This window comes from Bombus flavifrons, chromosome 5 (assembly GCF_040668555.2).
Source record: "Bombus flavifrons isolate JBK064 chromosome 5, iyBomFlav1_principal, whole genome shotgun sequence".
Lineage (NCBI taxonomy): Eukaryota > Metazoa > Arthropoda > Insecta > Hymenoptera > Apidae > Bombus > Bombus flavifrons.
Window position 1 is genome coordinate 12,420,968 of NC_138446.1, and position 14,828 is coordinate 12,435,795.

A 14,828-nucleotide genomic window follows, 5' to 3' on the forward strand; every position below is an offset into this window, starting at 1 on the left:
GAATCAGACGCTTAAAAGTAATTACGAAGCATATTGTAAATACGTCTTATTCAGAATATCGTCGGTTCTCCGGACATTCTGGCTGTAAAATTCTCTTGTACTAATAGGGGAAGGGGGAAAGTCTTATCCCTTCAAGACAAAGCATTTTTATGGTTTCAGGTACCAAATATTCAAGGTCGCACAAGAACCCTGACTGAGCGAGTCATATTCCGGCACTTCGGAAATTCTAAGAAAGACTCGATATACCAACAAAGAAGGGATTTCAATAGCTGAGTAGATCGTCCGTACTAGCAAAGTACAAACTCTACCACGAATAAGCGCAAATTGTTTTCCGTTGTTAAGCTGACATTGGTACGCTCGTCCGAAGAACCTCGAACAGCTGAGACCACGAACCACCGCCTTGTCTATCAGGAAATAGCAAGAACGAAGAAACGCGTTTCTCATCTGACAGAATATCCTACAGATTATTACGATTAAACAATTTTAATTAAAATTTTAATTGTCTCTTCCAAAGGTTGTTTATTATGAAATAAAAAAAAAAAAAAAGAAAGGAAGATCAGAAAACATTTTCACGCCGGTTTTATTATCATTTAACGCCTATAAAGCTTCGAAAATATTTTCAACAAATTATCATATCCTTCCAAAGAAATTAACGTATACAAACAGAAATTGCCTTGCTTTAAGGATGAACGTTGTTTGATCACCTAAATAATTCCTAGTGCTATTCTCTACCACCCGAGGTATTCGAAACAGTAACCATTTTTCTCCGTGAAAATTCGCGTTCACCTTTCAGCCTAACGAGACACGTCCGCCCTCCGGTGCACCGTCATAAAGGAACAATGCGCAAGAGCGTGGTTGAAAAAGGGCGAGGGTTCGCATGCTCTCGCCTCCAGAAAACCGCGTGTTCCAAGTTGGTACGGCCGAGGTAGCGGCACACGGTCACCAAAAATACCCACGAAGGATACGCAATATCCGTGAGCGTGCGGTGGCACGGGATCGCGGGCGTATGTACGCTTGCGTATATACGCCTACGTTGAGAGAGGAACGCACGCATACGCGCACACATCGATAAGGAAGTGCGTCAGTGGATGATTGGAAAGACGGAGTAAGGCGAGACACAGCGAACGAACGAGTGCGTGCATGTCGACGCAGTCGCAAGGATCGCCGTCAGCCGACATCTGGCCGTGCGGTCCTTCGCCCGAGGGACCGAGGGACAAAGAAGACCTTCCCCTTTTCTTAGGGGCCTTGGGCTGGATTATATCGTGATCTCTCGCTCGCACGCACACCACCGTCTATCTGGTACCAGAGTAGCCCGGAGTGGTGGCTCGACGCCGCTGGTCTGCAGGCAGGCACACGTAACGACCCCACCGGTACCGTTTCTATGGTACCGTTCGCAGGGATTAACGCCCCTCCCGCTCGTAGACCGTTCCACTTCCATCCGGGCTGCGGGGTGAGATCAGCCTTGGCCTGGGACCAGACACCAAGGTACGCGTTCTTTCCAACCGATAGACAAGCAAACGGTCTCTGCATGTAATTAATGCAACGCGATTCGCTGCCAGACACGTCACGTTTTTAATCACGGTCTATCGTGTATTTGCGGGACGAAATGTCGTTCAAGGTCACGTTTTGGTACACGCAGGGTAAACCAGTTACGATTCGAATCGATTTCGATATTTCGATATATGGATATAAAGGGAATAGAAAGAGGAAGAAGGAGAATAGCTTAGGTAGTTTTTATGTCCTTGAACGAACTTTACAGTCGATTCCAAGGTTGGAGCTATTGTTTAGCTTTCCTGCTGCAGGCTTTAGCCGATAATGGGAATGTTATTCAATAATGTGAAAAAGAAATGTAGGAACACAATAAAACAATAAAATGTTTTCTCTAAATAGTATTATTTTGCTAATTGCTTTTGTAAATTATTTCGGTAATAAACAATAACTGTATTTTAGTGGGAACAATGTCGATATCGTTCTTGCAACGACGATTATTCTTGTATAGAGTAAGTCTTCGTAGCGGCCATCGGACCAGCGACCAAGAGTATATAAAAGCTTTTGTAAAGGTGAAAGTTGCTTTGCAGCTGTTTGAGAAGCTTTTACAAAAGTTCCTGGTCGTAACTCGAAACAAACTTGTTTTGGGTAATTATGAAAAGTTGCGATTTCATTCCTTCCATGAAAACATCCGATGCTTACGTTAACTATTGCGTTATTCGTTGGATAAAACGAAACTTCAAAAGGGAACTTAATCATTCAGGAAATTATTCAAGCGGAATTGGATAATACTGTAAATATGCATTTCATTTTCAATTGTTTGCAGGAGAGTAAGATAGATAGAGGAAAATAAAATATTATGGAGAATTTTCTTTTGTATTTCCTTTACGTTTGGACTACTATATCCTTATTACGTAAAATTATTATATTTCTTTCCCCACGTACGTATAGCATTAATATGCATACCTAGAGGAGATCATAAATTGATCTACTACCCTTACCGAGCAACATCGATAACGCTACCGTAAGAGTTGTAAATAGAAATGGTAGCGCAGAAGATTGTCATCACTGGTGTTATGACCTTCGTATTAGACTCGTTTAATCTTTATATAACGCAACTAACTCATACATCCACGACAGATCGCGTAATTTAATAAATTCCATGTTTCTTAAAAATCTGATTGCTCGTATAAACTTCCTTTTGCCTTGCGATAAGAGTTAATATAACTATTATACGTTTCTTGTTGACGCAATTACATGTTAATACCATGTTCGTTGATATTTCTTAACGAAAAAACGAAACTGATGTAGGTAGTATGCTCGTATGATAAATATAAAAGTTTTTTAAACCAGATATCGAATATTTAGATACGTTAGATATGATTACAAATTTCCAGTTACATTTATTTATCGATTATACTGATAGTTCTACGTAGTAAATGTTGGTTTCTTCTATCTCTAAGAGAATACGTATATGAAAGCTTTAGTTTTCTACATAATTTTCAAAGTTTCATTAGCTAATTTGAAACTTTGAAACTTTTTTCGGAAGCTAATTTGAGTCATTTCATATAATGTGCCAAATATTACATGCGCCATTTAAAAAAAATGTCCGGTTGATAAGCGAAATACGAAGAGGTGGTTCATGCTCCATCGCGAGATTTCCGAGTAACCAATCAATTCGAGGAAGTACAATTCCGAGCGCAAGGGGTTAACGACCAAACTCGATCGTCACTCTTTTCGTCTGTTTCTTGTTGCAACGATACGAAATATTCGAAGACCTATCGGTATCACGCGTAGATTGCACCGCGTAGTAGTAAATAGTAAATATTAGTAAGTATTAGTAAATATTTTCGAGTAAGAAAGAATAAGCAACATAGTTATGCGTTAAAAAACTCATTTAAGCATATAAAGCAATTCCACTTTGAAAAGAAAAAAACAAAGGGGAAAGATTGTTTGTTCTACATAGGAGGTAAGCGAGAAAAGAAGGAGAAAGCGCGGCAGAACAGTCATCCTGTTATCGACACTACCGCGTTGCTTATCGTTCTATGGTCAATATTTCTTTCCCCGCTTTTTTTTCTCTTTCTCTTTCCCACTTCTCCGATTCCACATCGTTAGCGCGCGTTTGCGCGCTCGTCAATGCTTCTCTTATCCCGACTTTATCGGCCGATAACGCCAATCTTGGACAGCATCGGCGATTACGGCGAAAAAAGGAAGTAGAGCGACGCTGTGGAAGCGCTTTCCGCCGATCGAATTTGTCGGTGGCGAGTGAGCGGCCGTTCTCCATGCCGGAGAACGTGCACGGTAACGACCGCAACCTCGTTACAAAGACGATTCTACGCGCGGTGTCTCGATTCCTCATTGCGATGTGTTCCTTTCGAAATACACGCGTGCATACATACGCGCGCGCACGCTTCTTCGTGCCATTGCGGACCAGCGAAATAACGTCATGAACCAAACGATTTTGTAATTGGAACGTTGATCAGCATCCGACGACATTGAGCGACGACGACGTCCGATGGAATTTGATAACGCGAGCCGTAATGACGTTCGCGTAATGAAAACGTACGTTTCGAAATAGGGAAACAATAATCTTTAACTACTGATAATGATCGTTCAGAGAAGACGTTATCGTTTTATTTGATAGATTTCTTCTTCTTTTAAAGTAAGGTAAAATAGACGGAACTAAATAAGAGAAGACTTCAGTTATTTGACTATCCTGATATTTTACAGAAAAATAAATTAGAAAAACAATTGTGCGTCTCTTCTGTATCAGTCAACAAACCCGGAACTTTCAAAAATTGAATTTATACACGTAAAGCTGTTAAAATCATGAAATGTTTAAATAATTTTATACAAAATTTTTGTTAAGCAAATCTCATTCGATCGAAAATATTACATTTATTTAATTTTCCCTATCATAGATCAACGACAATAAATCACTTTTTTTTGCAAAATGTAATAACAATGTAGCGAGAATCTTTATTTTGAATTAATATCTAAGATTTCCTATTCTAAATAATTTCTTAAAGTATGAATTAATGTTATACAAAATAGAATGCTTAAAATTTTACTCACCATTTGATACTTTTTTTGATGATGTTGCTAACAATTCTCTGAGATTTTCTACTAGGTAAATTAAGAACATCGTTACTTTTCTTCTTTCTGGTTCTCTTCTCTTTTACATTCTTCTTCTCTGGTTGAGCATCATTAATAGGGGTCTCTTCTTCGTCTCCAATTAATTCTTCGGCTTTAGCAGAATTCTGAACCCATTCTGCTACATGAACCTCAACCTTTTGATCAGTCGATAATGCAGATTCGGCTCTGAGTTCTTCTTCATTGATAAGTTCACTAACAGTTGTAGGAGGGCCTACTATTCCAACTTCCATATGTTCAATCTCCATGGATTGCTTAGTATCAGAATTTCTCCTGGATGATACAGATTCGTTTATTATAAGAACATCTGTATCATCGTTTGTAGTTTCTACTACATCTTCTTTCTTTGACTCTCTGTCTGTCTGTTCTTTAGTTTCTTCATTAACACTTTTATTTTCTTGCTTCAAATTTTTAGGTTCCGCAGCAAATTGTCGGACTTCTGTTGAACCTAAATTTTCATGTACTACTTTTAATATTTCATTTAGTGTCTCTTCTTCTTCAGAAATAGTATTTTTAATATCTTTAACTTTTAAAGACGAATTTTCTATTTGTTTGGAGTTCTCCTCGTTATCCATTTCTTTTAGTCTTGCATTCATTGTTACATCTTCTTTCGTATGTTTCTCATTTTCAGACATAGTATTTTCAATGTTATTAGAGTTTTCTGAATCTAAACTTGATTCTTGTTTTTTTACATCAATGACAGCAACTACTTTCAAAGCATTTTCATAAGAATCATCTAGTTCCGATTCATTTTTATTAGAAACTTCCTGTATCTCTTTATCCTCCACTTTTTTCATGGATGTTGTAGGATCATTTAATACTTCCTCCTTATCTACAACTTTTATTAAATCCATGTTTTCTATTTTACTCTCCGCCATTTTTTATATTAGTTGCTTTTAGAGATTCATTTGAAATATTCAAATATGTATAAATATTTAAATAATGATGAATTTTTGAGGTATATCAAATTCACTGTTATCATGTTACCATATGAGCATATATCGACAAATTGAATTATGAAGTCTTTCTTTCGAGTAATATATTATCCATTTGTATGTTTCATTTTTATTCTGTAAAAAATATAATACATTAATTAATTATAACAAATACTTTAATTAGATAAATAACAAATAATTTACATTTTACATTTTACGAATAACTTTCTCATAACCTCTTCTATCGACCGATGGTCGGTAAAAGCGAATCCTCAAATAAAAATTTACGTTAAAATTTGAGGTTAGAAACGTACAGTATCGTTGAAAACATTGTATCATAAACGTGTAAAGAAACTGCACGATATCAGCGTACTTAAAATATCGATACTCTATAATTATCTCCAGTTTTAGCTCGTGGTTTGCAATGACGCAAAAGTTTTGAATATTGAGCTATGGTAACATTGAACTTTGTAGCAATTAATCACTGATGTTTAAGCAAATCCTATTCTGCATAAATGATGTCTCGATATCTATGTCACCATTTCTACGTGCAGAAACGAAATTTTCCGCTAATTTCATGAACATAAAAATTATAGATTACATCAAAATATCATAGTTTACACAAAGAAAACTGTAGTTTATTTATATGCCATCTTTATCATGTTTTGCCAACGAAGACTTAGTATTTTGCGTAAAGTTATAAGAGTTGTATCTCAGATATTATAAATTACCTTCTGTTATATGTTTTTCACTTTATGCTGACGAATCCACTTGATATTCACTATATAAAATGCACTTTAGAATAAATCGTGACATTTGTTTGACTCGAAAGTTACTTAATGACACTATCGAGGTATAACATTATTGGGCGACACGTTCATAACCTCACTTATTTCCTCCTTGACAATACGATTACGATAGTGAGCCGAAAATGCACAGGAATGAAAGAATGGCGATCTCAATAAGTGGAAATCTCGAATACATGTAATCAGTATTAAAATAGGAAAGAGCAAATAGAGAAGGCACATAAAATACTGCACACTAAAAAGAGTATAAAGTCACAGGGACGTGTCAGTCAACCCTGTTGTATATATGCCTTTTTCCGTCTTTCTCTCTCTGTTTCAAAGGGTACTCGTATTTTTACATTATGGCTGACGGTCACGAAAGCAATCCAATGAAGACAATATACTAATATTACTTAAAAAGAAGTTTTCACGATACCGAAGTAAAATGAGAACACGACCCCGTGGTACGTAAGGCTAGTGACCTCTACCTCTTTGAAGTATGCGTTTATGTGTGCATGCATGTATTTCTGTGCGTACGTATAGTAAACCGACGTGCTTAGTCTGATTTACCTAGTATTATACGCGTGTTAAACGTCCACGAATCAAATACCTATACACGATTGTATTTTCTGTTCGAAAAAACATCACGACATAGTTTAAGCCAACCATTGTACATACTGGTGTATTTGCGTCGCATTATGTAGCATTTCGTGCCGACTGCATCTTCGCGGATTTTTTTGTTCCGACCAATCAAACGCGTTTACACGTTTCTTTGACAGCGACGCCTTCCGTGGAACGTGAACACGATATAAAATTGTCACAGGACTCGATTCAAGTTAACGATACAATTTTCGCACAAAAAACACCGCAAACGATTCACACAGCAGAAAAATTCTACGTACTCGCGGCACACTATACTCGGACTATTTTTCGTTTGTGACCAAGCCGCGCGCGCGTGTTCCCAACAAAATGGCCGTTCTACGATATAGTGTATATTCTTGTCATTCGCATTTTTTTGCTTCACACTTTTTTCTTTTATATTTAAATATCGTTGTTATTTGTAAATGTATTATGGCGAATACCGGGAAGCATTTTTGAAAATTTATCATTTAATCGATATTGAAACTAAAAACAATTTAAGACACTAGATAATCAATCTCTCCATAACACATGTGATAGTGGCGCCAATTTTAAATCTGATAAGATAGAATGCTTGTATGCACTTTGCTTTGGGAACGTTAATTTTAAAAGTTACTTATTTATTAGGAAAATATTATTTCAAAGTCGAAAAGGTATTCTAAATTATTATTAATCTTATTTGTTAAAATTATTTTATTCGCTCCGTTATTGTGAAACTATAAAATTACGTCGAAGACATATTTCAACAGATTACGAATATTCATTATAAAATATATTGCAAGTTTTTATCGATACTGTATTTATTGAAATTTGTGTATTATCTGCTTCTATCGCATATATGTAGCTTTCCCTAGATATGTATGTTCCAATACCTTTCATCGTTTTCTCTATTTAACTTATCTTAATATATTAATAGTTTCTTCGAAATATGGTTCATAAATATATTCATGCATTTATTAAAACGTTAAGACTAAAATTTGCAAAATCATTTTACATATTTTACATATAGTTGCGTAAAAGGGATATTATTATTTAAGCATTTCTGATATTTATAGATAAAAAGAGATGGCACGTTTTGCATTAAAAATAAGTTAAAACTTATTACTTGGTCAATTTGGTCAATTTAATTGGAAATATGTATATAAATAATGTCTAGTTGCAAGTGAAACAAATTTTATTTTTAGTAACAAATTATATTGTTACTCCTTGATATTATATTATTGACAAATATAGCAAATATGCATATTTTTGTCATATATATATATAGGTAGAAGGATTATGTGGATATATTTTCAAGTAACGTAAAAGACATTGTATTGGTCTTGTATATTTACAGGTTATTTATGATTTATAATCAATAATGTCGTACAATATATATATCAACAAAATAATATTTTAGTCGTTCTTATAAAGCTAATAAAATCTAAAGGCTAAACAGTCAAGGTTGATCTAAAAGTTGGCTTCTCTCTGTACCACGAATCTTTCGTTCATGGTTACCATCGTGTTTGCTACCTAACAATAAATAAACAAACAAGTATAAATCTATACATTCCACGTGCCACGTGGTAGTGAGGGTAGTGATGATAATTAGTATTGTAAACCACGATCGCAGTAAACACGATGTCGAGCAGTCTCGTTTCAGTCTCAATCTAAATGCTTTTTAATTACAATTAGGCTGTGGATTTTTCTATATTTTTGGGAAATTTGAAGTTTCAAAAATGCACATAATGCGCAAAATACGCAAAACCAAAAAATAATCAAATTGTATTTGTTGCGATATTCAGTAGATAAAAGAAATCTCTGTCCAGATTCGATCTTTTAAATTATAGTCATAAAAATACGAATTTGTATAAATCACCGCACTTTAATTATAATAGTTTGAATAAAAATATTCAAGATAGTTTTACACAATAGGGAATAAACATCTTCCACGTACAGTTTGAGAAATTTTCGATTTTCGAGAGTTTTTAATTTCCACTAGAAAAAATACTTTTACGAAAGCTAAGAACAAAATATTTTTCAACTAAAAAGTACACACGTCGATAGGTTTCTTAGAAATTAAATTATTTTCCATTTTATTTTCTTCCTACAATAAAATATCTATTGGATTTTATCTGAACTCGGATAGAATCAATTAACCGTTCTTTAAAAATTAAACTAATTTTCATTCGCCGAGACTAAGTTGCACGCAATAAATAAAAAAATATTCGTAAATCTTTTGAAAGATATTCATTAAATATACGTTACATTGCTGGGTAATCGAATCGTTTCGATGCTTTCGCGAAGAAATAACTATGTATTGCACATTTTATCGAGTATGTTCTTTGCAAACTCGTTAAGAATCTAACATACGTATAACATATTGAATTATTTAACACGCTCGTTTGACTTTGCGTGATATAGCACATTTTCCTCATCCATAAATCGTGGAAAGTAAGATTAACAAAACAGAATGATGTACGGCAACCTGTTAACTGCAGATCGGGAACATGTAATAATCGGACATCGAATGTATCATCTATTTTGGATACGCTCATTAATAGTATACAATTCCGTTTATGAAACCTTGTCCCGTGGAAATGTCGGCTTTTCCTCTTCTTATTCCAGTCGCAGCAGAGTTATTCGAATTCTTTTTGACAATGATCGACATTCTCGGTGTTTGCCGTTTTGATATTTGCGAACTCTCTCGCGGACTCTAACGGTTCAATGATATATCATTCGCGCGTTTGATTTGTTTTTTCATTTTTCATTTTTAATTAACGTTATCATTATTTGCCAAACGGATACGAAATAATTTCTTACGAGTTCAGACGAAATATTAACACAGCGTTACAAATGTAGAACGTTTGAAAGTTAAACACACGAATGTTGTATAATTTCTGTTTAAACGGATTTGAATAATTTCATTATAGCGAATATACCTTGTCAGGTTCAAGGCAACGTAGAAGTGACGTAGTGGCAATCGATTTTTACTATAGATATATACTCGCTGGTTATACCGTACATTACGATAGCTTAAATTACAAATTATATTTCTAATTTTGATATTCGTCCTCTGTATAAGAGAGCAATTTGATTCGCTACAGTAATCAGATAATTTTGTTGAAGTATAGTCGTGTACACATTATGCTTTATAATATCGCACGGAATTGTCGTTCAACGTGCCACAATTTGCCCGGTTAGCATTTTATCTGAAATATCGTAAATAAGGTAACAAATTCGCAGGTACTATTATGCCAAAGTTTGCTTAGTTAATATTTCATCCGACTACCATCGAGGTAAATTATTACCATTTTATGGCTACTCTCTCTGAGGTATAATCAGAAAATATATCGTATATTCTACTGGATTATAGATCGCAAAGCGTCGACAAATACCGAGAAATATTTAAGGGGTCGTTTTTCGTGCATGCATAGGTACACTCAATCGCGGATATTTTATTACACGATACATCTGCGTGCCCTATGTGTACGTTATGTAAAATATTTTCTCTACCTAAATCATCTACCTATATACGCTTCTTTCGTGCTTTCTGTTCACCGAAATACATTATCGTTTTCCTTTTTATCTATCGAATAGCACCTGTTTCCGTCATTTCAGACGCGCATACTTAGTCATTTCTTTCCTTTTCCTTATAATTTTTTGATACCTAGTCGTGATTGTAAATAACGTGTTAAACGGCTTAATGTCTTGTTTGTTGGAGTCGAGTTTACACACAGAAGTAAAACAAACAAACCATATACATGTACGAACGTTAATTCTTTCGAGCAAAATGTGATTATACTTTGAGATAACAACGTAGTCGATAATTACAGGTACTTACAATCTATACGAAAAGATGATTTGCTTGCAGGAACACAAGATATTCGTAGAAGATTTACTATAATGCTTTAACTTGAAACTTTTAACGCGAAAAATAGGAAAGCGTCGGATACATATTTATTAAATGACAATTAGGTAAGATATGTTTCCGCGTTTAGTTCGTTAAAACGATGCAAGATTGTATCTCCTTTTAATGTTTGTAGGTAATGAATAATCTCTTTTTCTTTTTACTTCTATCATGGTCGGATTCAACTCCTTTCTATTCGCAATTTGAATCTCATAAATTTCAATGTTAATCTATTATCGATTTAGAAATATATTTTGTGATCAAGAAATGGTAAATAGCATTATAATTATCGGTTCCTTAAAGAATAATCATATTTTGTCGTTAATCGATCACACAGATTTCTATGACTAACAATGTCTCATATTTGTGTTCATTCGATCGATATTCATTATCCTTCGTCTTTTCATCTTCCACTTTAACGCTATTTAATTTATGCGTAAATAAATTGTTATCAAGAATATTCCAACGAACTAGTTCACGGGACAATTTAAACCTTAACGGATGTAGGCTATAAAAAATTGATTTGACCTAATTAGTTGTAGCTATATTAAGTTGTTCGTGGCCAGCGATACGAAAGGACTGGCTTTATTGATTTTTAAGACCGATACTTTCGAAATGATCCCCTTCTTCATCCGTTATCTTCGTGTTTTAAATAAATATGCATGCCGCACGAATTAATATTTCTCGATCGATTCTTCACTCAAATTCTTTCGTAATATTCCTGTTTGCATAGTCAAGATTATCTATGCGGCATATTAATGCCTCTCATTAATTTGCATAAATGCTAGCGGCAAGATCAACATGTTTTACTTGTTGCATGTAAATTCGACTTAGATACAGGATGAAAACGTTCGTTCGAATCGTGTTAGTGTCTCCGTTGATAGGATCGTGAGAAGAGTTCACGATCGCCGTGACGATCCATGCGAAATGATCGAATTGAAAACTATTGCACGTTTCGTCGCTTATGCACATCTTATGTATTATCGCCTACTACTTTGCTCGACAAAATAGTCATTTATAGTACGAAATAATTACAACAATGGTCGAGTAACAACAATATCAAAATCAACCGTCGAATCGATGAAAAACAGCGAAACGAAACATAGAACTTAATTTCGGGCGAAACGATTCACCAGATACAGTTCAGTAACCCTCTATAACGTCGTATGATATTCAAGTTACATAGCTATATACATATACGTACATAGATATCTATATATTTAGTGTCCTATTTTATTTACTCGTCCAGACATCGTATTATATCGTCGTTCTCATTGCCCCGCCATCGAATAATTGATTCATTGTTTATTATTAATTCCGAATTCTCAGTTCAAGATGGGACACTATAATTTTTGTGCCAATATACATACGTATTATAGATCGTAAATTTCCGATTAATTATAGAGGGTGAAAGACGATTTTCGCGTAGATTACGCAATCGTTACGTTGGATTCGACGACAAAATATAATTCTGGCTATGTAACGATGTTTCTCACGCGGAGATTAACCGATTAAAATGTTAAAACAATAACTGACACGTTGACTAATAAGTCACTGACTCGTTGACTAATTAGGCGATTAATAAGTCAAATGAGAATTTAAATTAAACAATGTTCGAACTTAGCCGTAATATTTAGATCGCACGAGTAAAAGGGTTATGCGAATGAACGTGAAATTATTCGAAACGAAACAACGATCTCACTGTGTTTTAAAGACAACGCGTATCTTTATACAGCTTTGCCTATAGATACGTATCGTACAGTTCCATCAGAATTCTACGAAATTACATTCATTTATGATACATTGCACTTATTCCTTACACACCACGATAAACACGCGAATTTTATTTACATTCTGTTCCCGATATTCACGCTCGTATTTCTATTAGAATTTTAATATGCTATCGCTTAGCGGTTAAATATCTTTTGCTATTCGCTACAATGGATCGATCTATTTCTTCTAAAGGAACGAACGAGTCATATAACCGTTTTACTATTTCACGAGGACAGAAATCGAGCCTTCGAGCCCAATCCGATACTGCAAATCGAAAAGCGTTATCCATCTTTCGCAAAAGGGAATCACAAAGAACAATCTTTCGCATGTCAGGTGCGTGACAATTTGTAACAAGCAAATTTCTCTCTTAAGAATTAACGAAACAAATTTGAAGGTATCTACGATATGAAAACTTTCGTCTCGTCACGGCGTTCGCGTATTGCACTGTTGCTCTGGTTACTACGTACTCGTCCGTCTAAAGTACGATGAACTTAAAAGAAGTATCATTGACGAGAGAACTTGTATTTTCTACCGCGTTTCGTGCGTTTAGAAGCTGTTACTCCCTCCCTCGTACGACGATCAACGAAATTGTATTTTCAAATATTAACAAGAACGAACGTTCTATAAATAACAGAAGAATTGTTAATTATTGCATGCAGATTGTAGAAAAAATATTTTCCGTCGCCTACGATCGGTCGACGAAGTGACGAGTCTTGTCAACGAACGGAAAAATTCTCTACGAAACGAAATTCTATTGACGCGACTTGACACGACCAACACAATTAACAACTACCATAGGGATATACCGGTCGATGTGAATCTGAAACAAGCATTGCATTTCTATCGTCAAATGAAAGAAGGAGGGTGTTTCGGCAGAAAGAATCGGAAACTCCACGAAAACGATCACACACGCAAAAGGTCTCTACAAACGGACTCACGACAGAGAGGGAGAGATAGAGAAAGGCTCTCTATGGAGAGGAAATCACGATGAGTGCAGCGGCTCTCTGACGTGATACAAGGGAAATCTGTGCAGCAATGATGATCAAAGCGAAGGTCTTTGAAGAGGAGTATCACGGTGAATAGGTTGACGAGGATGTTCAACGTCTGTAGGAACGTCGATCGGCCACGTGGAACATTCTTCCTGTATTTCCTTGTGGGTTTGATGGATCTTCTTCTTCTTCTCTGACTCGATTTTCGAGAACCGCTAAAGGGATCTCGTGGATGCGCTTCTTCGCTAGCGAGAAGGTTCCTTTCTTTTCTTTTACTAGGACTATTCGACTTGCGGTCAGGGTCAAGGTCACAGTGGTCAGGACGCTAAAGTAGTCCTATGCCAGGAGGGGTGTTGATGTTGGTGCTGGTGCTGATGTTGTTGCTGGTGCTGGTGATTGTGGTGTTGATGTTGACTCTGACGTTGCTGTTGATTCTGATTCTGTTGCTGATGATTGTGGTGTTGGTGCTGATGCTGATGATGCTGTGGTTGCTGCTGGTATTGTTGTTGCTGTTGCGGCCTCTTCTGGCTGTGAACCAAAAACAGGACGTACGATTACTTTCACAATGTCGAGTGAATTCTTGCATGGGTATTCGCGACACGTGGGCGTTTGATGACCGTGATTTGACTTGCGACTATTTACCGGCAATGAGCTATGTATGCGCCAGTCCGAGCGAAAATACCGTTTTAATTACGTAATGTTACGAAAACTGGTCGTAGGTGGTTACTTTATGATCGTTACTTTTTTTCTGCCTCGTGTAGTACGTGTTTCGATGACAATAAAAATGTAGACACAACTTTTTTTTCAGCGGAACAGAGAGTAATCGACTTACAATAACTTGGTAGGCTGTAAACAGTTTTTAATATAAATCGTTCGATGTTTGAACGATAGCAGTAATTGGTGGACGATCAAGGCGTAAAATCGTTTAAAAAATCATTCTGGAATATTTTCATATCATAGGTTACATCGTAGCTACGTATAAAAATAATAAAAATGTAGTTGTTGTATGAACGGTTGACGCATATGATCTAGTCATTAAAATGCAACGGACAAAAAGTTAGCCGACTGGTCTTGACGTACGAAGATACTTTGATAAATTATGAAAAACATGGTTCTTTTACATAATTCATTATGAGCGTTCCATTCATTATGTAGAGGATACAAGACTATCGTCGAT

The 14,828-nt window shown here is 35.6% G+C and overlaps 2 protein-coding genes across 4 annotated transcripts in view; both read right to left on the bottom strand.

The window, feature by feature from the left end:
- The window catches only part of LOC138179617 (DNA ligase 1), a 35,273-nt gene extending 27,953 nt beyond the window's left edge, over window positions 1-7,320 (bottom strand). Inside the window, exons 1-2 of one of the 3 annotated variants that reach the window (XM_069112584.1) lie at window positions 7,040-7,320; window positions 4,564-5,711 (exon numbers count right to left, since the gene is read on the bottom strand). In XM_069112584.1, the coding sequence (XP_068968685.1) occupies window positions 4,564-5,519 (956 nt within the window). In that variant the 5' untranslated portion in view covers window positions 5,520-5,711; window positions 7,040-7,320. Of the gene's footprint in view, window positions 1-4,563; window positions 5,712-6,197 lie in introns of all 3 variants that reach the window. The other 2 variants (XM_069112582.1, XM_069112583.1) reach the window with 2 other exon arrangements.
- A 990-nt stretch (window positions 7,321-8,310) lies between these two features.
- Window positions 8,311-14,828, bottom strand: part of LOC138179615 (uncharacterized) — a 33,273-nt gene continuing 26,755 nt past the window's right edge. Inside the window, exon 2 of the mRNA XM_069112581.1 lies at window positions 8,311-14,179. Within this exon, the coding sequence (XP_068968682.1) occupies window positions 13,969-14,179 (211 nt within the window). The 3' untranslated portion in view covers window positions 8,311-13,968. The remainder of the gene's footprint in view (window positions 14,180-14,828) is intronic.